This window comes from Vicugna pacos, chromosome 5, assembly GCF_048564905.1.
Source record: "Vicugna pacos chromosome 5, VicPac4, whole genome shotgun sequence".
Taxonomy (NCBI): domain Eukaryota; kingdom Metazoa; phylum Chordata; class Mammalia; order Artiodactyla; family Camelidae; genus Vicugna; species Vicugna pacos.
Window position 1 is genome coordinate 47,060,960 of NC_132991.1, and position 26,631 is coordinate 47,087,590.

The following is a 26,631-nucleotide window of genomic DNA, read 5'->3' on the forward strand; positions in this document are numbered from 1 at the left end:
GATGATTAACCAAAGAAAAAGTGGTCATAGCTCTAGCTCTTTAGCTTTCTTGATACTTTACAGACAGTGGGAAAGATACACATAAGTTAGTGATACTCAAAAAGTGTGCACAAAATTTACCTGGGAAATCTTTTTAAAAATGCAGATGGCCGAGTCTCAAGGCCAAAGATTCTAACTCAGTAGGTCCGGAGCCTAGGGATTTGTATTTTAGACATCCTAGATGATTCTGATGGAGACGGTCTTCCCACTGCATTCTGAGTAACCCTGGTAGCCGATGGCTGTTTCTCAACTGAAATCAAATTAGGTAGAGGGGATTAAAGGAGTAAAAGGTAGTTTTCCTAACTGTCATCCTAACCTTTTATAGACATCCTGAAACTGGGATGACAAATAATGTAACAGTACAATATCTTCACTAGGGGAAAAACTCAGTCTTTCTATAGTAGCACCCCTTTATTCCTTTTAATAGGCAAAATTTGACCAAGAAGCAACATGTGGTATTAGAAACAAAATACTATTGAACCAGCTGTCATTCTCAAGACTCCTATTATAAACATCTGTTAGTATCAAAGATAAGCAATGCTTTAGCAACTTTTGGCTTTGAATTATAGCCAGTTCACTTTACTTTTTGGTATCTGTTTTTTTATGAGAGCCTTGTTTAAGCAAGAAACTAGCTGCTAGTTAGACTGAGTTTTTTCTTAGAAGACAGGTAAGATTCATCAGACACACAATTGCTTAATGTGAGACTTACTGAAAAGCAAAATTCACCTCCTAACCACACCCATTTAATAAGGCTTCAATTCCTAAGAAGCTGACATGATTATTTTTAGATCCAGCTGTTTAAAACCAGCCATGTCAATCTTGGAAGGTGATTCTGTTTCCAAGTACAGTAATTCATGTTAGCTCTTAAAAATACAAAACCACCTGGAGTAATTAACTATCTTGGTTTAATCAATCATATTTCATAGAAGCTCAAAGCACTCAAACACTTCCCCTTTATATGAATAAACAAAAGCCCTATAATTTACAATGTGCAGAACACTATATAAAGGAATTCCCATAAAAATTACATTAGAATCTTTTACACCACCAAGGCAATTGCTGTAGTTTCCTCTGACTTGTACAGCCTCTGCCTGAATTCATGTTCTTCTTTGTGATGATCTAAATTTAAATTTGGTAAGTACAAATCACAGCAAAAAGTAAAGTTTTCATCTTTAATGAAATGACTTTGGAAATAACGTACATTTCCATGACACCAACACTACAGTTTTCGGAGTCACAGTAAGATACACAGAATTATATCCATAATTACTACGAATGCCAACATTTCAAGCAGTAATTTCTGTTACATGGCAAACAAAATCAAGAAAGCAACCATCAAACAAAAGAGACCCATAGCTTCAGACAAGGCAAATCCCAGGATAGCATATGAGAACAGCTGCTGCTTCAGCGAAGGGTTTCTAAAAGAGACAACACATATCACTGTTATTTTGAAATACTGTTTGAATTTTAACACAGTTGGTAAGTATCAAAGAATCAAATTACTAGTGTAGGGGATCTTTGTAAACTAGAAAGTCCTGGAGCAGTATTTGCCTAGATCTCTTTTGGTTCTGCCTTTGACATTCCTTTCTCCTCAATCCTAGTCATATGGGGAAAAGGTGGGGAGGGGCACTGTCTCTCTGTGTCAATGTAAGTGGTTAGTCTTCATCCATTTTGAGGCATTGATATTCTTCTTATCCCCATGAAAGTATGTTCTATACTTTATAAAATTTGATAATTTAAAAATAAAGTCTTAAATAATAAAATGGAAATTGATATTTTTAAAGCACGAGCTCTCTTAATTACATTCCCAAAATAACTTAACTAGTGCAGACTCTGAAGTCAAAGTGAGTTAAAATTTACTTTCTGACACTAGCTATGACTTTGGGCAAGCAGTATAATCTCTGTGTCTCTAGTTCTTCACACTAGAGTGTAAATTGGAGTGTTTCTCTAAGGGGTGTTGGGAGCAGTAAATGAGCTAATGCACACAAAGTCCTCAAAATATAACGCAGGACAAGACAGGCACTCAGTACAAAATAGCTATTATTATTTCACTAGTTTTCTAAGATTCCAACTATTTCAAGAATTTTTTTTAAACTAGTTTGGTAATAAAAATTACCTGGCATAACCAATGATGAGGCTGCCAAAGACTGTTCCAATACCAGCACCAGAACCAGCCACTCCTACTGTTGCAGCACCTGCACCAATAAATTTGGCCGCAGTATCAATGTCTCTGCTGATTGCACTGGTCTGAAACTCCCTTTGGATTAGCTGAGACACACCATTCTGGGCCCCATTAAATACCGTAGAGCCCTAAAAAACAGGAAATAAAGGCAAAGTTCAAATCAGTAATCACAGTTGGCTATTTTAATCATGGTACTGTCAAAATGATAACTACTTCTCTATTTTGTAGCTGAGTTTAAACAGGAGGTGGTATGGCACAACAGAAAAATCAAGGGCTTAGAATAATTCCAATCTTGTAGAACAGGAAAAACAACATCTATACCATATAAGGTTTTTGAAAATTAAGAAATAGTATATGTGCATATGCTTTTTAATAAAGTAGGCTTTTCAGTAACTGCTGCTATCATAATCTTCAATATAGGCAACTCAAAACTAAATACTTAAATATATATACTGACTATATTTTTTAGCCAACTCAGGTGGATAAGTTTTGGATACAGAAGTTTCTTTCTTTGGCTCATTCTCTGCAAGGTTTTTGGATGAAAGGGTGGAAAGGACTGACTCAAACCATTCATTAATGAGGTTTTCCCCCTTCACTTTAATCAAAACCATAAGACTCACTTGGTAGTGTTACTTAATTTCTATTATTACTACTTTTACCTCTCCAGTCCGGGCCTCTGGTCGAGATAACACTGATGCAGAAATTGGTCTGTATGCAACTCTGGATCCAGCTCGGATCTGTTAATGAAAAAAGATTCCATGTATTAGTTAAGTTAAGAACACAGATAAGACGTCAAGAACCCTTCTTGCACCATGAATTCTAAAAAAACAAGCAGCAAAAATCAACCAGAAAGATCATGACTTCTATTGATTCTTATTTTGGCTGTTTGGTTATTTTCAATGCATGAAGCAATTTTAAGAAAATTGTTAATGCAATTTTAAAGCTTGCTTCACAATATATTTGTTAACATTCTGAACAAAACTTCTAAGAACAATTCGTTAAAAAAAATAAGAATTGCTTTTAAAATTTCAAACATTGTAGTGCCACAATTCAGATCAGAAAACTGGCAATAAATACCCTTACATTCTTTGGTAAGTTTACGAGAAATAACAAGTACATCAGCACTGTAAGCCCGTGTCATTTAAAGCAGCCCGTTAGTTAACATAAGCTCCCACTATTTCTCAGATATTCCTTTATGTCCATTAATCATAAAATTTAAAAAGCATTTTAAGCAATTCTACATCAGTGTAAGAATATTCGTCAAAACACTCTGACCATAAGGACACTTTCCAGTCCACCTTCTCTGCCCTTGAGTGTCCACTAAACTAAGGTCACAGAAAATCCCTTCAGAACCAACACCTGATTCCCTAAGACAAATCCTCCAGATCTTCACCTCACCCAAAGCGTCCAAAATGGTTTTGGAAATAACAACCCAAAGGCAGGGAAAAAAAGCCTCTAGGCTCCTGCACTAGCTGCTTCCGCCCACACAGGGTGAGGCAAAGTCCCTCCCTCTGCAGCAGCGAGTTTGACCTACAGATCGGCCACGCAGAGCACAGCTGCAATGGACTAGGCCTCAGCGGCCCCCTCCATCCTCTGCTGCACCCCAACCTTCGCGTGGCCCCAACCCAACAGGGTGACGGAGGCAGTGGGGGAGGGGGCGGCTCCGGGACGAGGAGCAAGGAGGGTCTGACCTACACCGAATGGAGCCTGACAGCTAGGCCTCGGCGGCTCTCCACCGCCCTCGTGGAGGGGAGGAGCGGCGTGAGAAGCCCCAGAATGAGAAAAGAAAGGCCGAAAAAGACATAAAGGTTAAGGGGCGAGGGAGAGCTGTCCCAAGAGGGCGGTGTGCCCCGCCCGGAGGTGACCCGTTCAACAACGTGGACGCCCAGGCCAAGGGCCCCTGGGCCAGCCTGGGCTACGCACCAGAGCAGGGCTGCAGGCGAGCTTGGCGCAGGCGAACATCTTGCACTCTAGGGGGCGGCGCGGCTGGAGAACTTGGATGACAGGCGAGGTGGGCTCCTCTCCCGCTTCCTCTCTGCGGAGGCAAAGAGGCTTAAGGTCAAGTGCCCTCCGAGGGCCTGTACTTCCACCCAGTTCCCGCGGGCTCCTGTGCCCGCGGTCAGCTTGGGCCCCGCGCCCAGCGAGGTGCCAGCAGAATGAATGGGTCCCTCCTGGGCGCGGCTCCACCCCGGACCGGCCCGGCTCCCGCGCCCTCCGCTTACCTTCCCTAGAGGTGGCGGCGACCGCGGCGGCAGAGGTCGAAGGAGTGGGGCTGAGCGCGCAGGCGCGGTCCGCCTCTTATCCGCGCCGCGGCACCCGGATGGAGAAGGCGGGGAATCGGGCGCAGCCGGGAAGACGCTCAAGGTCACTTTGTAACAACTTTATTGGTAACCAGCCGGGAAGGACAGTTAACAACCACCCCGGGATGGGCTGGCGGGCAGAGGGTAGTGAAGGAGAGAAAGAAATTAAAGACTAGTCCAGGCAGAGAGAACTGAACGGGTTGTTTCGGCTTTGATCTAAGATGGTCGGAGGATCCTGGGTCTTTACCTTTAAGCTGACACCTTCCTAATGAGATTTGACCTTTCATCAGTTGCTAGGTCTCTTCAATAGAGAGGCCCCCCTCTGAAACAGCACTCTGTGTGGGGAAAAACTTCATTCACTGCTTGGCGGAAGAAATTAGGGTCCCTAACGAAGTGAATACATACATTTACTTTTTTAAAACAATTTTTTGTGGGGTGGGGGAGGTAATTAGGTCTGTGTGTGTGTGTGTGTGTGTGTGTGTGTATGTATTTATCTTAATGGAGGTACTAGGGATTGAACCCAGAACCTCGTGCTTGCTAAGCCTGTGCTCCACCACTATGCTGTATCCCGCCACCCCCAACACTGCCATACATACATTTCTTCAAAGGAATCTGGAAAAGGGTTCCGAAAGTTAGCTAACCTTTTGGGATAAAGTAGGCCTGGCCTACTGGGACAAAGGAATGAGCAAATGAGCACAAAGTTGCCTTTTGTAAAATGAGGGAGGTCAAGTTTTCTTCCAGTTCTGTGACTGGAAGAATTAAGGGATTGTAAATGTTTTTTCAAGTAGGGCCAGAGAATAAAAAAAGTCTCAGTATTTTCAAAACTGGCCCAACCTTAACACTTGTTTTTGGTAACTTTGGACGAGTTGTTTTCTTCAGACGAATACAGAGATATCTCAGAAAAAATGGCTCCATCTGGACTTCTGATACGTCCTTGAATTCTGTAAATTTGACTTAGTGTTCTAACAAGTGACTACTGGATTGATACAAGTCACCATAAGAGATAAAATATCTACTATGCTCAGCTGAAGGGATGGCTGGGGACTGAAACCCACCCCTTGGGCCTAAACCCGTGGCATGGGACAAAGTGGACCCAGAGGATCACTTCTTTTTCTAGTTAGCGCAAAAGTGCAGTATCTAGCAGCAATCCTGGGGAGAAGCCCTCAGAACTAAAGCTGGAAGAATAATAAGACTTTGTCACTGATCCAGCTTCAAATGTAAATGGTTTAAAATCACATGAAAGCTAATCATTTTAGGCTCAATCTTTAGCCTGTAAATAGAGTTAATTCACATGTGCAGTTCAAAGAGAGATTATTAGTATATTTTCTTAAGTACTCAGCCTTACCTGAAGTATGTGGTAAGACATCTTGTGATATCTAAAGTAGAATAAACAATAATGCTCTGTATTAGGGTTCTCCAGAGAAACAGAACCAGTTGGATATATATTATATATATATATATATATATATATATATATATATATATTATATATATATACACACACATACCTATACATACATACATGAGAGAGAGAGGGAGATTGAGAGAGAGAGAGAGAGAGAGAGAGAGAGAGAGAGAGAGAGAGAGAGAAACTGACTATGAGGAACTGGCTCATGTGGCTGTAGAAGCTGAGAAGTCTCATGATCTGCCATATCCAAGCTGGAGGCCCAGCAAAGCTGGTGGTATAATTCAACTGGAATCTGAAAGCCTGAGAAGCAGGGAAGCCAATGGCATAAATCTCAATCTGAGGGCCAGAGAAGATATGAGATGGGATGTCACAGTTGAACAATGAGATTGGAAGGGGATAGGGCGGGATTTCTTCCTTCCTCTGCCTTTTGTTCTATTCAGGCTGTCAGTGGATTGGAGGATGCCCACCCTCATAGGGGAGGCCGATCTACTTTACCGAGCCCACAGATTCAAATGCTAATCTCATCAATAAACACTTTCACAGACACGTCTAGAAATAATGTTTAAACTATGTACCTCCACAACCAGTCAAGTTGACACATAAAATTAACCATCATATGCCTTATACCTCAGTAATAGGCCCTCTTAAGAGAAAAACATCATTCTAAATGATTTTGTATATGGAGATTGTTTATAGGAAATTCCTGTCTCTTCAGCCATACATCATCAGTAGCAGTAACCGTTGAGGAAGAGGCAAGGGAGAAGCCAGGACCCCTAGCAGGTTCCCTTCCAGGGTACATATGGGCTAGTTGTCAATAGCAGGGAGAGGTGCAGTCTGAGTTCAGGCCCTGCCTGACACGTGTCAACATGTCAATAAGCAGATGAACTGGCTTAGGAGAGCATAGGTCCTTTGTGGGTTCTATGAGTTAGAGTTTAAATATTTATGAAGAATATTAGGTATTCAAAGAACAGATGTTCTACCTTTGAGAATGAGGGTGCATGTGGGGGAGCTGTGTGTAAAACAGAGAGAGGGAGAGAAAGACAAATACAGAGGTACAGACAGACAGAGGGACAGAAAGACAGAGATACAGGGACAGAGATAGACTGACATAAAGAAAGAGAAAGGATCCAATAGTTATTTGCTAGAGGAAGAAAGACTGAAGAATGAGGAAGCACATCTGCATCACACAAGCTGGAGGCTAGAAACTGGACTTAGGGTCCTAAAGCACAGCCTAGGCTGTTCTGTTCAGGGCTCTGAGCATGGCATGTGTCTCCAAGGTGCTTTCTAGGTAGATTTACTCATATTTTGCTGCATTTTGCACCCTAAGGCTGATAGAAGGAGGGAAGTGGATCTTGAGTGACACCAACCCATGTTGATAGGCAGTGGGTGTTTGCACTCAAGAGGCTTGAAGAAAAAAAGCACCTTTTGAGATGAGTAGAGTGAGACTGGAAAGATAAACAGGGGACTTCTTGTGAAGTATTTAATCCTCTCTAGTTTTTCTTAAGATGGTGGGGACAGTCATGTTAAGTTATGGGACATCATAATTTGGTGGTATCTGATAAGCTTGGGTGATGATGGCACGGGAAAGAAAAGAATGGGGCAGCAAAGACAAGTATGAAAAATCGTTTCTAAATATAGCTGCAACAATCCTTCTATCCTGCTCACCCCTTTGTAATGTGACTTTGCCACTCGTCTCATCAAGCAGCAGAGTCCTCTCTTTAAATCTGGGCTGAACCTGCGACTTGCTTTTACCAAGAGAATGCATTGGAAGTGACACTGTGTGACTTTTGGACTAGGCCTTAGAAAGTCTTGAAGCTTTCTTTCTCTCCTTGGAAGGCAATCACCATATCAAGAAACAGCTGAAACTTGTATAATATTATACATCAACTATGCCTCAATTTAAAGAGAGAGAGAGAGCGCCTGAGTTCTTAACTTTTTTTTTTTTTTTTTTTTTTTGTCGAGTAGCTATGGCAGCCCTTAACTGCCTATTTATGGAGTCCATGTTACATGAGAAAATAAATGTCTATTTGGTTAAGCCAGTGAGGTCAGTGTTTTGTTATATGCAGCCGAACACAACTTAAACTGATACATAATTCTGTAGATTTACACCTGAAGCTTTTTGGTCTTTGGGCTGTGATTACAGTGGCCTTTCTCCCACAGAATTTATATTAACTTATGTCTGTCTTTTATTTTCCTTATCTGCTAGGTATATCTGCTAGGGACCAACCACAAGACAGAAACCATATTAGTAACCTGAACAGGGAAAATTTTATAAATTTATAGCCAGTCAAAGGTGTCTAACTACTAAAAGGGGTAGAGTAGACTCTAAGGGGGATAGATGCACGAACTGTAGGAATAGCTACTACCCTGGGCTGAGGAAGAATGAACAGTAAAGAACAACTTAGAAATTTAGAGGAGATGACGTGTCACAGGAACTTGCCATCCATGTGTGGTGAAGAAACTTGCTGGAGGCACAGGCCACAACTAAACCATGAGGACTGTTGAGGTGAGCTCAGACATACCTCTGGGGCAAGAGAATCCCCTGGCTCCTGGAGGAAGGAGTGCACCAGAAGGAGAAAGGAAAGTCCTTCATCCTGGCCTGGCCTCACAGTGTCTTTCCAGCACCCTCTATTGGCCAAGCCTAACAGGTTGCCAGTTGTCAAAGCAGAAATGTATACAAGGTCCAGTTCTAGAATACAAACAAGGCAAAGAAGGATAGATTTGTAGCCAAGAAGTCCTAAGTTGAGAACTATCACAGATGGTAAGATTTTCAAAGGCAGTGATTAGGTCTAATTCACGTTTGTATCTTCCACAGCACCTAACACAGAAAATGAAACATAGTAGTCACTCAATAAATGTTTGCTCGGTAACAAATAAAGTACTTCGTACATTCAAAGTAATTTGCAAAAACTTTCTTCTTTTTTTAGCTAAAATTTTAGGCTTTGGGACAAATTAAAATGACCTCTAGAATTTCTTTTTCTTACCTGTATTGCAAAACTTATAAAGGGAAAGAATCAACAATTTATTCTGCCTTTTCTGTCCTAACCAATACAAGATAAGAAAAATAGTTGATATGGGAAAGTTCTTCTTTGTAGAATAATTCCAGCTGATAAATGAAGAAGAAATTATAAAAAAAATCGCTGTATTTCAATCCTAATGAAATAGTGGATCTATGAAATAATCATCAATGACCACTAAAATTATTAAGCAAAAAGCTGATGGGGAGCTTTATTTTGGATAAATCAAGCTGAACTCATTGATCAGAATTTTAATATCAGAAAAAGACAACCAGACATTACGTGCCTCCTATATGTTTCACATAAGAAGTGCCCAACACAACTGATAAAAGATATTGAAAAAAAAAAAAAAAACTGACCAGGCCTCTAAATCTATCTACCCATTTACAGGATATGCAGAGTTCATGAGAACACGTTGGATGACGCCATGAGGATACTGGAAAATTCAAACTTAGAGAACTCAAGGGACATTTTTTGATTTGTAGCATGAGTTTGTTCAAACAAACATTTTTTGTGTACCTAAGAAGGATTCTGTGTTTGTATTCTCATGTACCTAAAGAATTCATTAAAAAACCTAGATAGTAAAGCCCTTTTGATCTATTCTACGATAAACTGCAGTATTGGCAGGAATGGGACTTCAGCTGAAGCAGAGTAGGCCCTAGGCTGAGCTGTGAGGTAGGCATGTCTGTCTATGGTTACCCTTTCACTTCTTTTCTCAGTGCCTTTGGTCCATTCTCAGGCAACTTACTCTCTGAGGGCACTTGGTACCTCTGTGGTGTCTCCTGGCTCTGTTAGGCTCTCCATGGTAGCACCTACCAAAGCCATCTCTTTCCAGGCAGAGTTCATCTTCTGAACACTTATCTATGTAGAAAACCTGCAGGAAGAGGACAGATAGAAGAGGACTGAAGACCTAAATAGAAGATCTAAAACTGTAAAACTTTTAGGAGAAAACATAGGGGAAAATCTTCATGACAATGGATTTGGTGATGATATTTTGAATATGACAACAAAAGAAAAAAAATAAATTGGACTTCATCAAAATTAAAAATTTTATGCATCAAAGGGACACTATCAAGAGAGTGAAAAGACAACCCACAGGATGGGGACAAAATATTTACAATTCATATATCTAATAAGGGATTAATATGCAGAATATGTAAAGATCTCCTACAACTAAACAATAAAAACCCCAACACCCCAATTCAAAAGTGGAAAAAGGAATTTAATAGACATTTCTCCAAACAAGATATACAAACAGCCAGCAAACACATAAAAAGATTTATAACATCACTAGTCATTAGGGAAATGAAAATCAAAACTGCAATGAGATACGACTTCACATTGATTAGAATGACCATTATCCAAAAAACAGAACTAACAATTGTTGGTGAGGATGCAGAGAAATTGGAACCATGGTGCACTAGAAGTAGGAATGGAAAATGGTGTAGCTCCTGTTGAAAACAGTGTGATGGTTCCTCAAAAAGTTAAACATAGAATTACCATATGATCCAGCATTTCCACCTCTAGGTGTATATACTGAAAAGAATTGAAAGCAAGGACTTAGATACTTTTACACCAGTGTTCATAGCAGCATTATTGACAATAGAAACAACACAAATGTCCATCAATAAATGAATGGATAAGCAAAGTGTGGTATATACATACAATGGAATGTTATTCAGCCTTAAAAAGTAATGAAAATTTAATACATGCTACAACATGGGTGAGACTTGGACACATTATGCTAAGGGAAATAAGCCAGATGCAAAAGGATAAATATTGTATGATTGATTCCTCTTATGCAATGTACTTAGAATAGGCAAACTCATAGAGACAGAAAGTAGAATAGAGTCTACCAGGGGAGGGGAAATGGAGAATTATTATTTAATGGATACAGAGTTTCTCTTTAGGATGTTGAAAAAGTTCTGGAAATGGATAGTGGTAATTGTTGCACAACATGTGAATGTACTTAATGCCATTGAACTGTACTCTTAAACATGAAATAATTTTTTATATAAAATTTTACATTATGTATATTTTACCAATAGTAAGTATGGTATAATACAAAAATAATATATAATAACAAATATAATAAAACAACCCCAAAAAATTAGACCTTGATTTTTCAACAAATACGTGTTAGTAGTATTTCGATTTCAGGAAACACACAGCAACCTCAATCTTTTAAAAATAATGTTTAAAATTTTATAATGGAAAATTGAAACATATTAAAAAGCAAAGGGAATAGTATTTTAAATGCCCACCCATCACCCAGTTTCAACAGTTATCAACATGTGGTTAATCTTATTCTATTATTTAATATCATCAAATATACAACCAGTATTCAGATATCCCTGTTGTCTTACAACACTTTTTTAAACAGTTGGTTTGTTGAAGTTAAGAATCTGTACAAGTTCTACACATTATAATTAGTTACATCGCTTTCAAGTCACTTTTAACCTATAGATTCTCCCTCACTCTTCTTTCAACTTTATTAGTTGAAGAAACTCAGTTGTTTGTCATGTAGAGTTTCCCAATAATCTGGATTTTGCTAATTTTATCCTCATGGCATCATCCAACATGTTCATATGAACTCTGTATTTCCTGTAAATGGGTAGATACATTTAGAGGCCTGGTCAGTTTTTTTTTTTTAAATATCTTTCATCATTTGTGTTGGGCACTTCCTACGTGAAACATTTAGGAGGCACATAATGTCTGGTTGTCTTTTTCTGACAGTAAAATTCTGATCAATGAGTTCAGCTTGATTTATCCAAAATAAAGCTCCCCATCAGCTTTTTGCTTAATAATTTTAGTGGTCATTGATGATTATTTCATAGATCCACTATTGCATTAGGATTGAAATACAGCGATATATTTTTTCCTATCATTTCTTCTTCATTTATCAGCTGGAATTATTCTACAAAGAAGAACTTTCCCATATCAACTATTTTTCTTATCTTGTATTGGCTAGGACAGAAAAGGCAGAATAAATGGTTGATTCTTTCCCTTTATTACAGTTTTCAGGATGAGTCATATGTAATTTTAAACCATCAGAGAATGAGTACAGAGTGATTTATCCCATAACTTTAGAGTGGGTGATATATCTTTAAGGAAATTTGGATGACTTCTGTCTTTGAAAGAAGCCTGACTAAGTGACCTCTAAGGTCTTTTTGAGTTTTTGCAGCTCATAGTTTTTCTTATTCATGAAAAACATTTATGCTTTAATTCTCAATTTTGAAAAGAATCAGTTACTATATTCCAAGGTTCGTTAGAGAGTACAACATTCCTTTTAACGTATAGCATAGTTTATTTGCCAAATAATTTGCAATAATTTTGTGGATTTGTCTCTAAGTACTGGATAGTTAGCTAATATTTTTTTCAGAGGCTACTTCATTATCTTTTATTTTTTATGTAAAAATATTTTAACCTAGATTTTGAAACTTTAGCTATTAAACAAAGAAAAATTGCAAGAGTGCAGAGAACTACTCTTTACCCTTTGCCCCAATTCACCAATTTTACCATTTTCTACACTTTTTTATATTCTCTCTCTTATTTCCTCTGTACACACACACACGTGTATGTGTATGTATGGTGTTGTCTATATAATAGGCGTCTTTCTATATGTATCCACATATGCACACTGATATTATACATATTTTAATCTATTTCTTTCTAAACCTTTTGGGCATAGATTTCATGCATCATGTCCCTTAAGATTTCTGTGCAAATTTCCCAAGAATAAGAGGATCCTCTTACATAATCTGAGCACTTTTATCAATTCAGGAAACTTATTAATAAAATATTTTTATTCAGTCTAAAGCTTATATTTGAATTTCATCAGTTGTCCCAATAGGTCCTTTATAGAATTTTTTCCTCTCTAATATAGGAGCTAGTCCAAAGTCACTTACTGCATTTAGTCATTGTGTCTTAATCTGTTATTATCTAGAACATTTCCTTAGCCTTTCTTGGTCTGTCATGACATTGACATTTTTGAGGAATCCAGGTCAACCTCATTCTTTTTCACTGCCATAACCATATATATTGCTCAGTTTTCAGTCACAAATTACAGAAGTTGCCTATGGCTAACTGAGTAAGAAGGAAATTTATTGAAAATGTGTTGAGGAACTCCTAGAACTTCAATGTATCTCAATAAATATATTTTATTTTGCATATATATATATCAAACAATACCATTTACAAATAAAAATAATAAATGATATTTATTGTGCACTTTTAATGTGCCAGACACTGTTACTAATTATTACACTACAAATATTATCTTATCCAAACACAGCCCTATAATAGAAATACTCTTTCAAATACTCCTAAATCCCATTTTAAAAATGAGACAATTGAGGGTTAGGGCAATTAAGCGGATTGCCTAAGGTCACACAACTAATATGGGGCTGAATGTTCAAAGTCAAGTTGTGTCTGACACTAAAGTCCATCCTTTTTCAGTTCTACACTTTTATATGGCAGCATACCTTGAAAACTTTCCCATAAGATGTTTGCTAGAAAATAAATGATCTGTGATAACCTGAGATAGTAAATATTCAGTTGATATTATATAAATAAGTGATGCATGCTGAGAAACATACACACTTTTATAGCTTTTTTCCTGTCTTTAAAACTCTTCACAGACATGACCTAATTAATGCTAGAGCTGCTGGCCAGAAAATCCTCAGCGTGCACATCAAAATGTACCCACTTGGGGGCACCCACAATGCAGCTTTTCTGTCTGTTCTCCTGCCTAGAAGCTTCAAGCCTTGCAGGGCTGGAGTTGAGCCAGCTGATGAGTTCAGTCTGCTCTACAGGACTCAGGCAGCCGGATCTGATGTCTCAAGGAAGAGCCTCCTGTATCTCCAACTAGGAGAAATATCTTCCTTAGCATGTTGCCCACACCATAAACTATTATGTGCTATTTAAAACATTAATAATTAGTGCATTTGCTACAGGCCAAATGTACTAGATACATTATTAGGATTTAATGACCAAGAACTAAAAATAATTTGCTGATTGAAAATGATATATTTGTCAAAAGGAATTTTTGGATTTATGCTATGCCAACAATAGAAACATAATAATTAACCAGCAGGGGTGAAAATGTGTCCTAAAATCAAGCTAAGAGTTTTAAATTGATTTTGCATGTGTTCTCACCTGAGGCATGCTGTTGGATGGATGGAGCAGACATATATTAGTGATCACAAGAGCAAGGAGTGCTTCTGCAGGTGTTGCTGCTGCTGTAATCTCTAAGTCAGTCATTTGGTCTTCAGCTGCATCAGCTAGTAGAGATGCTCCTGAAATAGACTGATGTCAAAGATCTCACTGACCCAGATGTAGTTGCCTTGACTGCTCAGAAAAGGGGTTATTATTTCAGAGCATAAGGAGAGAAGATACGGAAAGTGAGACAGTATAGGACTTGGCCATCATGGTGTCTTTTAATACCTGCTGCCTTTGCTAAAGAGGCAGATAAAGGTGATCATGTTTTGTACCATGTAAGTCTGCCTTTTGTATACATGGCTGATTGCACTAGAGGGAGCCAAAATATAGACTGGAGAGCAGCTTATGGGGTGACCTGTCTCAAAAAACACCGCTCAGAGGGACAAGTAAGACCAATCATATATTCACTCATGGGAATCTGATTTGGGAAACAGAATATGAGGTGGGTAATAGTAGGAACTGATATGAAAGGGTGTATAGAGAAGGGTATAATTAGTAGAACAGAGGCCAAGAGCAGAGCCAAGGATGAGGAAGCTAAACTGTGAAGAAGTGAGACAACAATTTGGTGGAAGCTAGGAGAAGGAGAAAAGATAGAGAAGAGAAATCCAGTCTTTTGTGGGAGGAGCAGCAGGAAGTGTGAGGAGGCAGAGACAGGGAGAGGCTGAGCCATGTTGAGATGGAGCATTTGAGAGGAGAGTCACAGCTCTTGCTCCCCAGTGTCCTCAGGTACCGTGCAGTTTCTGGTCCAGTCTGGTCCCTGTTCATTGATTGGAGATCCTGGCTCCATCCTGACTCTTACAATAAATAGCCATTAACTGTGGAAACTTGAGTGAATATCTGTCCCCCTCCAACCAAAGTAACTAGGAGTAATATTAGAGAAAAACATTACTGCTTCCAGAGTCCTTTAAAAAAAAAACCATAGTAAGATATCCATAACGTAAAATGTGCCACTTTAACCATTTTTAAGTGTACCATTCAGAAGCATTAAGCACATTCACATTGTTGTATAACTATCACCACTGTCCACCTGTAGAACATTTTCATCATCCCAGACTCTGTACCCATTAAACAATAACTCCTCCGGTCCCCTCACACAGCCCCTGGCAACGACTATTCTACCTTCTGTCTGTACAAATCTGTGTAGAGTCCTTTTTGAACAAATAATATTGGCACTAAATGGTTAAGATATTATTTATAATTTATATAAATTGTATTTCTATTAAATGCTTAGGATTTATTTAGAATATTGGTGTTAGATCATTAAGATGTTACTTATATTATTGATATTAAATGGTTAAGATATACATATTTAATATTATATTTATTATAATATACATGTACAATAGACATATTTATGATTAAGATATTATTTATCTAAACTATTTAAATAGGTAAGATATTATTTATTTGGACAAAGCCACTACCCAGAGTTTTGGGGGGGAGGCTGGAGTTATCCCAAATACCCTGGAAAATGTAGACTATTGATTGTATGCAGTCAATCAGCTGCAGAAGGAATACAAATCAGACAGGAAACCAAACCTGAGTGGGAGGCCCCAAGGGAGTCTGAGATGTTGAACCATGGTCTTTAACCATGTTCTAGCAAAGGGGTTGGTATGTTTAGAGGAACACTCCTTGATATATGAAGTAAAATGACTCTACTTGTGGGGGAAAGACTGAGATTTGGAATGAAAGGAGGCCAAGGAAATTGTGGGTCAGTCTGTCAAATGTACATGGCTAGAATAAAATTATAGAATTTGACTCGTTAAGTTTGTACTCTGAAAAGATCCTTCAAAGAGGCTTCGAAGTGTCATAGAATAGAAAATTTGCCAGTGGTCATCCTGGACTCTCAACAGTGGGTCTATAAAGAGATGAGAATAAGTTTAAGCTTTAGGGGACAATAGTTTGGGTGACTGAACTGACCAATTTCCAAGGAAGCTGGATCAGAAGTCCAAATCACAAAATCCAAATTAAGGTATCAGGTAAGGTGAGCTGGGATCCTGCAGCTAGATTCTCTGAGCAGCAGCAATGCTGGTGATACTCAATGGCTGACATCATTGTCGTTGTGATGAAAACAGGATCCTAGACAGCATGTGGGGATCAGGTCATGGTCCAATTCCTGAGAAAAACAGATTGACCAAGACTAGGTAGACTGAGTCCCAGCCAGGCAAACACATTCAAGGCAGAGCTGGACCATTGAATAAACCAGATCTGAGGTCAAAAGCCCCTTTATTCCAACTGAGTATCTATGACAGGGATTCGTGTAGAAGGCTGCTGTTCATCCTTTCCAGCAAGATTGATAAAAGGAGAGAGAAGCAGCACCTACACATAGCCATGAACCTCAGTGCTCATCAACTCAGAGCTTCCCAACAGTGAATTTGGTTTGTGTGAGTTCCTGATCTTTTGTCCTCCGAGCTGCCAGTTAGCAGCAACCTCTCCCATTCTCTCCAGTGGGATGCGTGAATATTATCACGTCTACGTGTGTCTTGATGTGACTCTGGTAGTGAAAGCATAGCAAATTAATAAGTATTTCAAGTTTTCTTTCTCTTGCCTTCTTGTTTTTTTCTGTTTGCCACGTATGTCACTTGCCTTCTTTGTTGAATATTTATACTAATACTAAATACACAGGGTAAGTTTGACGATTAAAGGGGCTTTTCTTATTGCTTTTTATTATCTCCATTTAGACTGCTTGAAGTTTTAATTTTCTTTAGGGGGGCTAATTAGGTTTATTTATTTAATTATTTTTTAAATGGAGGTACTGGGGATTGAACCCAGGACCTCGTGCATGCTAAGCATGTGCTCTACCACTTGAGCTGTACCCTCCCCCTGAAGTTTTAATTTTCTGATATCAGACCTTTTCCTGGCTGGGAAGAAGACAAGGTTTCAGTATTTGAGAGACACAGAGGAGTGAGATACCAAAAGAATTGAGTTTGGAGATATTACCTTAGATGTCGAGTTCGTTAAGGTGAAATCGGGAGCAAAGTTAGGGACGGAGCTGTGGGAGAGGGTGACCTTGAAGGTGACTCAGAGCACACAGGACTTTGCCAAAAGCCACAGATTACATCAGCTTTATCTTATTCAAGAGCTTAAAATAAAGTGATCAACAAGTCAAAGAATTATTTAAGCAAAGGTCTATACAAATGTTCTTTCCATAAAGACTTATCTGCATTTGCGAAGGTCTGAAGTATCTCTCCTCGAAGTTTGTGCGAGGTATTCTGGGTAGTTAGAACTGTGCTTCTCAGGCTTTGCTGTATGTTAGAATCACCTGAAGAGATTTTTAAACTCCTGAGGCACAGGCTGCATCAAGTCAGAATCTCTGGGCCTGAGACATAGGCATCAGCCTTAAAAAAAAATATTTTTTTTGTGGGGGGAGGTAATCAGGTTTATTTATTTATTTATTTTAATAGCAGTACTGGGGATTGAACCCAGGACCTCCTGCATGCTAGGAACACACTCTACTACTGAGCTATACCATCCCTCTGCATCAGTCTTTTAAAAAATTTCTCAAGTAACCTGAGCGTTTGAAAACACGGTTTAGAGCAGTGGTTCTCAAACTTGATCTGCACTAGAATCATCTGGAGGGCTTGTTAAACCACAGATTAATGGTTCCCACCCCCAGAGTTTCTGATACAATAGGTCTGGGGTGGGGCCTGAAAATTTGCATACCTAGCAATCTCCCCCATGGTGCCAATGCTGCTGGTCCAGGGACCCACACTCTGAGAACCACTGATTTGGAGAATTATATACGTATTCATTACTGCCATCCAAAGACATGTTAAGTCATACATTTTTGGCTGGGCAGCTTAAGTAGATGCAACATCCTTGGAAAGAAGTCTAACCACAGTTGTGAGCTCACTGCACACATTGGTTCTTTGGCAGGGTTACATTCATGCCCATCTGTTCGGCTGGCAGCATGCCCACAGAGAATGTGCTATGCCAATTTCAGCGGGGCATAGGTGCTAACCAAACACGGTTGTAGAGGGATGGTTTTCATCACACAGCTAGTGCCGTTTCTTGGGCCAGGCAATCCTGCTGTTTGCAAACAGCTCCAGTCTGAGGCCACATGCTTCCTTACATCTGTAGATGCTTCAGGACATGATTAAAAAAATAAATAATCAACAAATGGTTGATTATATTTCTCCCTCAAGCTGCCTTAGCGTAGTAATTTGGCATGTAGAGAAGCACTCTCATTGGTGAGCTGGAAGCCATTCCTAAGGACTTTACATATGCAATGCTTGAAAACTACAAGATTTCGATCAGCTGCATTTTTTTGTTTGTAGATGTCACTATCGTGGGTTTTTTTTCCCTTTCTTTCTTTATATTTATTTAAATTTTTCTTTATCTTAACTTTAAAATTAATTTAAATAATTTATTTCTCCTTATGTCTTTTCTTTATTTTAAATTAGGTTTTCACTCTTTTTCTGAGATAGTTTTTTTTCCCTTTTATTGCCAGTTTCCTTAAGTCTCTGATTTGACTTTTAAAATACAGCAGGGTCCTATTAAAAACTTAGACTGGGGAAAAAATAGGAAAAAAGTTAGACTGGGAATAGGGGAGTTTCTACTACAGAATTCCAGGACATTGTAAATCAATTACACTAATTATAAATCAATGTACATTTATTATTTCAATTGTCTCATAATCAAACTTGGGCTATGAGAAGATTTTTGAACATTTTTAGATTTAAACATTAGTGTTCAGATGAAAAATTCTTTGAGCTCTTTAAAATAAATAAAAGAAACCTATTGATTTATAAGACCTGTAAAAATGCTATTTTCTTTTAAGAAATCATACAGATTATGCTGGGATTGTACACGGGAACCTTCGGCCTGGAGAATGAAGGGGGCAAGGAAAAATGAGAAAAGGCAGCTCTTTCTCTTTACTATTGTTTGGATTTTATATTTGATTAAGTGGGCTTGAAAGAGGAGTCAGAGTCTGAAGCATTATGGACCCTAAATTCCAGGGAAAGGAACCTCTGGCCATAAGACCTAAAGCAAAGCAGAATAATGAATTGTGACTATGGGAAATCATTTTTATCAACTATCCCTACTTGATTGAATGAGGAAAGTGGATTTAGAAGTTAAAGTCAGTTAACATTCCCTTATTATTCCTTATTATTTATGGACACATCTAGATTATACAACATCTTTCCTTGGAGAAAGTATGACCCAAGAATGGAGTACATAACTTAGAAATGGACAGAAAATTTTGGGAAGACAATCTATTCAAAAGTTGAGAATCATCTGCACACTAGAGTTTTTGAGCAGGAAATCAGCACAGTATACTTTTCATTCTCTTGGGATAGTATGCAGTTCACAGACTAAATTACTATTCCATTGCAACCTTAGGGAAACACTCCCTTGGAACAATTTCTAAATACCTGAATAAATCCACCTCCTTATAGAAAAAGGATGAAATGGAAAAAAGCAAATGTGTCAAACATCAAAGACATCAATTTAGAGCACTGTATTCAAGTAAAACTTGTGAAATTTCTAAAGTTTACTTATAGTAAAGTTCTAAAGTCTAGAGGCCAATTGGTGACTTTAAAAAAATATTTTTATTGAGGTATATTTGACATACAATAAACTGCAGATAATTAAGGTGTATACTCTGATAGGTTTTGACATATGTATACACTTGAGTCCAACACCATAATCAAGGTAGTGAACACATCCCTCAGCCCCCAGAGTTTCCTTGTTTTTCTTCCCTGCCAACCCCACACCCTCAAACCCTCAAGAAACCACTGATCTGCTTTCTGTCACTAAAGATTAGTTTGTATTTTCTGGACTTTTATATAAATGGAACCACACAGTATATACTCATTTTTGTCTGAATTCTTTCACTCAGCATAGTTATTTTGAGATTCTTTCCCAACTGGTGGCTTTTAATCTCTGATTTCAAGGAGTCTTCAGGTAAAGTGAGTTTCAGGTTTGCATCAGGACAACATAGGGTCTGTCCAAAAGGAGGCTAATCCATTACAATTGTAAATTGTAATCCGTGGTAGCCAAGGAATTACCAGCCAGTCCCCTTTACTTCTAATGGCAGTTGGGTTTTGAGTTGTGAGCAAGGGAAACATTTTCTGGTTAACTTACAGAAAGGAGGAACTACAGAGAGGTAGGGACCGATTTATGGAAACAAAGAAAAATGTGAACAACCAGGGCTCTATAGTGCTATTTCAAGACATATTGGAGCCTGAGGCAAAAGGAAAAATCAGTAATGCTGATCCTGTCCTTAAGATTTTGATATTTTGTTCACTGTGGAAATTTGCATTAATTTTGCTTTTTAGAAATATTGCATTAAAATATTATTTACCTTGACTATTGAGTTTTTTGGAGCACCTCTTAAATTTTGTTCTCCAGGTGAATGCCTCACTTACTTCAGCCCCTCACCCTAATCCTTGTCCTGGCTCTGGCTGGCTAAACACTGGGGCAGCTCTGGGTTCTATCAGGAGGACAGTTTCTTCGGGACATGGCAGAAGTGCAGATCAACCCTCACTACTGTGAATTTCACTGCTCAAGGTTCAAATTCTAGGAGGCAAGACACTGATTGGCCCAGTTTGGGTCACAGCATGTACCTGGTCGCTCCAGTCTCAAATAAAAGAGTTATTTTATTATTTTTTATTTAAAGTTTTAAAAATAAACTTTATTTTTCAGAGCAGTTTTGAGTTCATAGCAAAATTCAACAGAAAGTATAGAGAGTTCCCATATACCCTCATCCCCTCCCACTCATAGCATCCTCCACTATCAGTATCTGCACCAAAGTAGAACATTTGTACCATTTGTTACATCAACACAGCATTGGATTATCATTTAAAGCCCATAATTTACATTACAGCTCACTCTTGGTGTCAGAAATTCTGTGGGTTTGGACAAATATATAATGACTTGTATCCACCATTATCGTAGCATACAGAGTAGTTTCACTGCCCTAAGAATCGCAGCAGTCAGTTTAGACTTCCTCCTTTTAGCTAATTATTCTCATCTTTAGTGATACTCCTTCCTGAATCTAATTTTGGTTTGCTCATTCTTTTCCTTATCACAACCTCCATCTGGGAACCAGTCATCTCTTGTCTAAATGATTTTCAATAGCCTCTTGACTGGCCTTCCCTCCTCCACCTCATCTTGCAATCCACTCTTCTGGAGTGACCTTTCTATAACACGTTAAACCGCTTACATCTCAATCAAAACCCTTTGAAAGTTTTTCATGACTTTTGAGATTGAGAGTCCATTCTTCTGCCTTAATAAATGTAAGAGGATTGAAATCATGTACAATAGGTTCTCAAACCCGATGGAATTAAATAAAAAATCAACAACAGGACTTGGTCTGCCCACAGGCTCTAGAGCTGCACTCCTTGTGGGAGTCAGGAACATGGTGCTCTGGAGGAGGAGGGCAAAGGGATGTGGCGATGGCTCCACAGGGACTCCTGGGGTTTATCTTCCTCCCTGCTGCTATCTTTGTGGGAGGTGCCATGAGTTCTGCTCATGGCCCCCACTATCCACTCTGAAGAAAGGGATTCATCCCTCCACAGCAAAAGGTAGGTTGAAGTCCTAACTCTGAAACCTGTGAATGACCCTTATTTGGAAATAGAATCTTTGCAGATGTAGTCAACTCAAGATGAGGTCATACTGGATTAGGGTGGGGCTTAAACCAACATGACTGGAGAAGAGAAAGATACAGGGGAGAACTTCATGTGGTAACAAAGTCAGAGAGGGAGGTGATGCCGCTACAAGCCCAGGAATGCTAAGGATTGTGGGCAACACAGCAAACTAAGAGAAGGGTATAGGACAGCTTTTCCTTTAGAGGCTTTAGAGAGAGCATGACCTTGCTGACACTTTGATTGAAGACATCTAGCCCCCAGAACTGTGAAAGCACATATGTCTATTGTTTGAAATCACCCAGTTTGTGGTAATTTGTTATAGCAGCCCTAGAAAGCTAGTACACTACTTCACTCCTACTTGAATGGCTGTAGTAAAAAAGATAGACAATAACAAGTGTGGAGTTGTGGAGAAATTGGAACCCTCCTAGACTGCTGGTGGGAATGTAAAATGGTGCAGTCACTTTGGAAGACTGTTTAACAATCCCTCAAAAAGTAAACAGAGTTACCATAAAACCCAGCAATTCAACTTCTAAATATATATCCATGAGAAATGAAAACTTATATCTGGATAAAACTTGTGCATTAATGTTTATTGCAGCATTCTTGATAATAGCCCAAAGTGGGAACAACCCAAATTGACATGTAACATTATATTAGTTTCAGGTGTATAACATAATGATTTAACAAAATGTGATGTATACACTGGAATATTATTTGGCAATGAAAAGGAATTAAGTTCTGACCCAGGCTACAAAATGGATAAAACTTAAACACATTATGCTAAATGAAGGAATCACAAAAGACCGTATACTATATGATTCCTTTACTATGAAATGTTCAGAATAGGCAGATCTGTGGAGGAAGAAAGTAGATTAGTGGTCTCTTAGGGCTGGGGGTGAGGGATGGGGAGTGACTGCTAATGGATATGGTATTTCATTTGGGGGCTGATGAAATATTCTAAAATTAGATAGTGATGATGGTTGTACAACTTTGTGACTATACTAAAAACCACTGAAGTGTACCCTTTAAATGGGTAAATTTTATGAGATGTGAATTATATCCCAATAAAGCTGATAAAAAGGAATCCACTCTTCTGTGAATGCTTTTTATTTTAGCTGTGCTGAACTTACTTTGCTGTTTCCCACCTCTGAGATCTTATACATGTTGTGCCTAGAATGTTCTTCCCAATTTTGTCTACTGGTAAATTCTGATTTATTCTGAAAACCCAATTTACACATCACCTCTTCTGTGAGGCCTCTTTTTAAAAATTGAGATATAATTGACATATAACACTATATTAGTTTCAGGTGTATAACAGAATGATTTGGATTCGACATATAAGAGATATCATATGGTATCTGCCTTTCTCTGTGCTTTGCTATTTCTGTGTCTTGTGAAGTGATCAACACAGCTAGTCTAGTTAACATCCATCACCACACAGTTACAAAATTTGTTTCTTGCAATGAGAACTTTTAAGATCTACTTTCTTAGGGGGAAGGTATAGCTCAGTGGTAGAATGTGTGCTTAGCATGCTCTAGGTCCTGGGTTCAATCCCCAATACTTCCATTAAAAAAAAAAAATCTGCTTTTTTTAAGTAACTTTCAAATATGCAGTACAGTATTATTAACTATAGTCACCATGTCGTACATTGCATCTCCAGGACTTACAACTGGAAATTTGTACATTTTGACCCTCTTCTCTGATTTTGCTCACCCCCTCACCTCTGCCTCTGGCATTCTGGCAACCACCAATCTGGTCTCCATATCTATAAATTCTTTTTTTAAAAAATTCCACATATGAGTGAGATCATGCTGTATTTATCTGACTTATTTCATTTAGCATAATGCCCTCAAAGTCTTGCCTTGATCTGGTCTTTGGGGGAACAGCAGCACATTTCTCGCTGTATGGTCACTGTGTTATGCTTCGATTTCTCCTGTGGATGGAGCTCCTGTCTGAGGACAAGGAACATATCTTACCACATTTGCATCCACCCTTAATGCTCATCACTGTGCCTGCACACAGCAGGCACTCAGGAAGTGCTTGCTAAATCAAATTTCTGAAAGCAAATGGAACAAAGCTAAGGAGTTAACAGCGAGACAGGATTACAAAGGCTGTGGTCAAGAACAGCATTTCCTAATTAAACTGCTAAGAATTGGTAAAATGGCATTTGAGGCACCTATGGCTATAAAAGCTCTCAAGTCCACCTTTTTATTACCCTAGCTATGCTTCCTAAAGCCAGCTAGCTTTCTAGCTTCATTCTTTCTTTTCTCCTATTCTCCTTCCTTCTCTCCCTTCACTTTTATTCATGAGTCAACATATGCTTGTTTTTTCCTACTAATTTTTTTTAAATTGTCCATTTTGAAATAATTGCAGGCTTACCAAAAAGACTGCAAACATCATTCAAAGAATTTTCCTATGTCCTTCACCCAGCTTCCCAAATGTTATTTTATAAAACCACAGTGCAATAACCAAAACCAGGAAATTAATACTTACCAAATACTATTAACTAACTCACTGGCCTTATTCAAATTTTGCCAACTGTCCTATTAATGTTCCTTTCCTGGCCCAGGATCCAATTCAGGATCAAAGTCATGCCCTCGTCATTTCTTCCAATCTGGGACAGTCTCTCAGTCTTTCATGACCTTGACACTCTTATAGGATATGGGACAATTGTTTTGAAGACTGTCCTTTAATTGAACTAAATGCATAGTAGATTCTTAGTTTTTGTAGTTGCTGTGCTATTTTCTGGGGTGCTTCAATCTAAGTTCAGTCTTTGCCACCAGGAAGCTGGTCTTACAGTAAAGAGGAGCAGAGGTGCACAAATTAACAGGTAATCACAACAGTGTAATAAGTGCTATTATAGAGGTAAACTCTGAGTATGAAGAGGATATTAGAAGGGGCAACTGGCTATATCTTGTGGGGCCTGGAAAGACTTCTTGCAAGAGCTGATATCTCAAGCAAGAGCAGAAGGATGAGGAGGTGAGCAGGGCAGAAATTGGGGGCCCTAGAGAGAAGAGTGTTCTCCACCAACTTTGACCTATCAAGTATAGCAGAATTCTACAGTCATTTTAAAGAATAACCCAAATACTCTTCTAAAAATCTTTATAATCAGGACCACATTTGAAGATGTTGAAGAAATCTGCTTTGACCTTTTCTGTCTTGTCAGAATTCATTTAAAATCCCTTGACATCCTGACATTCATCTTTGTACTTTGGCAATTTCAGAAATTCTGATGATAGAATTGACTTTAAGAAGCACAATAAATGTGAAGCTAAAAAAAAAGGTTTTTTAAAGGAAGTAAATTAATACAAGTAAATTCTGAAGTACATGAGCTTCTGAAGAGAATGATTAAGGATGGTATAAAAGGAAATTAATTTATCAGAGGGACTCTGGCCTTGGTCATTGCCAAGAAGCAATCGCATAAATGCCATCGTAAAGTTAGACAAAATCATGCAATTGTGTAACCTTTTTGTATCTTGTAATACCCAACAGGAATAGCCCTATTGGAACACAAGGGTTATAATAGGCCTGTGTAAGAGATACCTGGCCAGACTTATTTAAAGATGAGCATCTGCAGGTTGACTTGTGAAACAGAGTCTAGTCTATCATCACTCAGGATCAAGTGTTTTTGGTCAGGAACCTTTAAGTAAGATTCTTGGTTGTGAGTCATTATTTAAGTACATTATTTAAGGATGAGGCTATACGTAAACTATATATTCAGAACAGACCTCTTCTCCTCCTCCTCCCCTTCCACATGCCCCTCCACCTCTTCTTCTTTATTATTATTTTTTGTTCTCTACTTTCCCTTCTGGTAATAGCCTTTCCCCCACCTTACCCCATCCACCAAAACTTAACCAATCATACTTCTTCATCTCTTTGGCCACTGTGATTGGCTTGAGAAGTAGGAATAATACTTCAGCAGGGCCAATCATAGCCTTTGGCTGAGGTATTTCAAACGGGATCTCAAAAGTGAAACCCCCTTCATGTATAATTGTGGAGTTAAGCAGGCAGAAGTCTGGAAGTCATGATTAGCCATGCATTTCTTCTCTCTGTGTTGAAAATAATCTGCAGCAGAGGTATGAGAAAACAGGGAAAAGAGGCTGAGGATGAGCTCTGATGGCACTGGTTCCAACCATCCTTTTTGTATTTCTCTTTTCTTGGTTTTATTTATTTCTTAACATCTTTATTGGGATGTAATTCACAAAGCATACAACTCACTCATTCAAAGTGTACAATTCAGTAGTTTTTAGTATGTTCACAGAGTTGTGTAACCAACACCACAGTCAGTTTTAGTGTAATCATTTATCTCTGGACTCTCAGTTCTACTCTATTTGTTTACATGTCTATTCTTAAGTGTATTCCTTTTTATTCACTATTTTTCCCCCTCTGCTGATATGGAATTTATAACATCTATTTCTATTGGTTATCCTTAAAACTTCATTATACATACTTAACTGAACAAAGCCTAAAGTTACACAATATCATAATTCCCCTTTGAATAATACAAGTCCTTAGAACAATTAAACTTGGATCATACACTCTCCCCTTCTGACTTATGGGCAATTGCCAAATATCTTACTTTTTTTCCTTTTCTTTTTCCAACTTCACAAATTAGACATTACTATTGTTATTATTTAAACAGATAGGAAATGCTTACATCATTACTATTTTATTTCCTTACTATTCCTTCTCATATTTCAGATCATCATTCTGGGGTCTTTTTCAATGTTCCTGAACTACCCCTTTTAGAAGTTCTTTCAGGGTGGATCTGTAGGAATTAAACTCTTTCAGTTTTTGCTTAAATGAAATTGCCACTATTTCAGTTTCACTCTTGAAAGGTAATTTGGTAGGGTACAAAATTGTAGGTTGAGAC

The 26,631-nt window shown here is 38.5% G+C and overlaps 2 protein-coding genes across 2 annotated transcripts in view; both read right to left on the reverse strand.

The window, feature by feature from the left end:
• Positions 1–1,197: 1,197 nt before the first annotated feature.
• ATP5MC3 (ATP synthase membrane subunit c locus 3) lies at positions 1,198–4,569 on the reverse strand. Its single transcript, XM_006204886.4, has 5 exons — positions 4,444–4,569; positions 4,145–4,256; positions 2,881–2,958; positions 2,156–2,349; positions 1,198–1,457 (listed from the first exon to the last, which is right to left on the reverse strand). The coding sequence occupies exons 2-5, from the start codon at positions 4,181–4,183 to the stop codon at positions 1,343–1,345; spliced, it is 426 nt and encodes a 141-aa protein (XP_006204948.1). The 5' UTR covers positions 4,184–4,256; positions 4,444–4,569; the 3' UTR covers positions 1,198–1,342.
• The window catches only part of LOC140696284 (uncharacterized), a 355,657-nt gene continuing 333,545 nt past the window's right edge, over positions 4,520–26,631 (reverse strand). The window contains exons 2-5 of the mRNA XM_072960686.1: positions 14,104–14,253; positions 9,763–9,820; positions 8,452–8,618; positions 4,520–4,651 (exon numbers count right to left, since the gene is read on the reverse strand). Coding sequence (XP_072816787.1) covers positions 4,520–4,651; positions 8,452–8,618; positions 9,763–9,820; positions 14,104–14,253 — 507 coding nt within the window. The remainder of the gene's footprint in view (positions 4,652–8,451; positions 8,619–9,762; positions 9,821–14,103; positions 14,254–26,631) is intronic.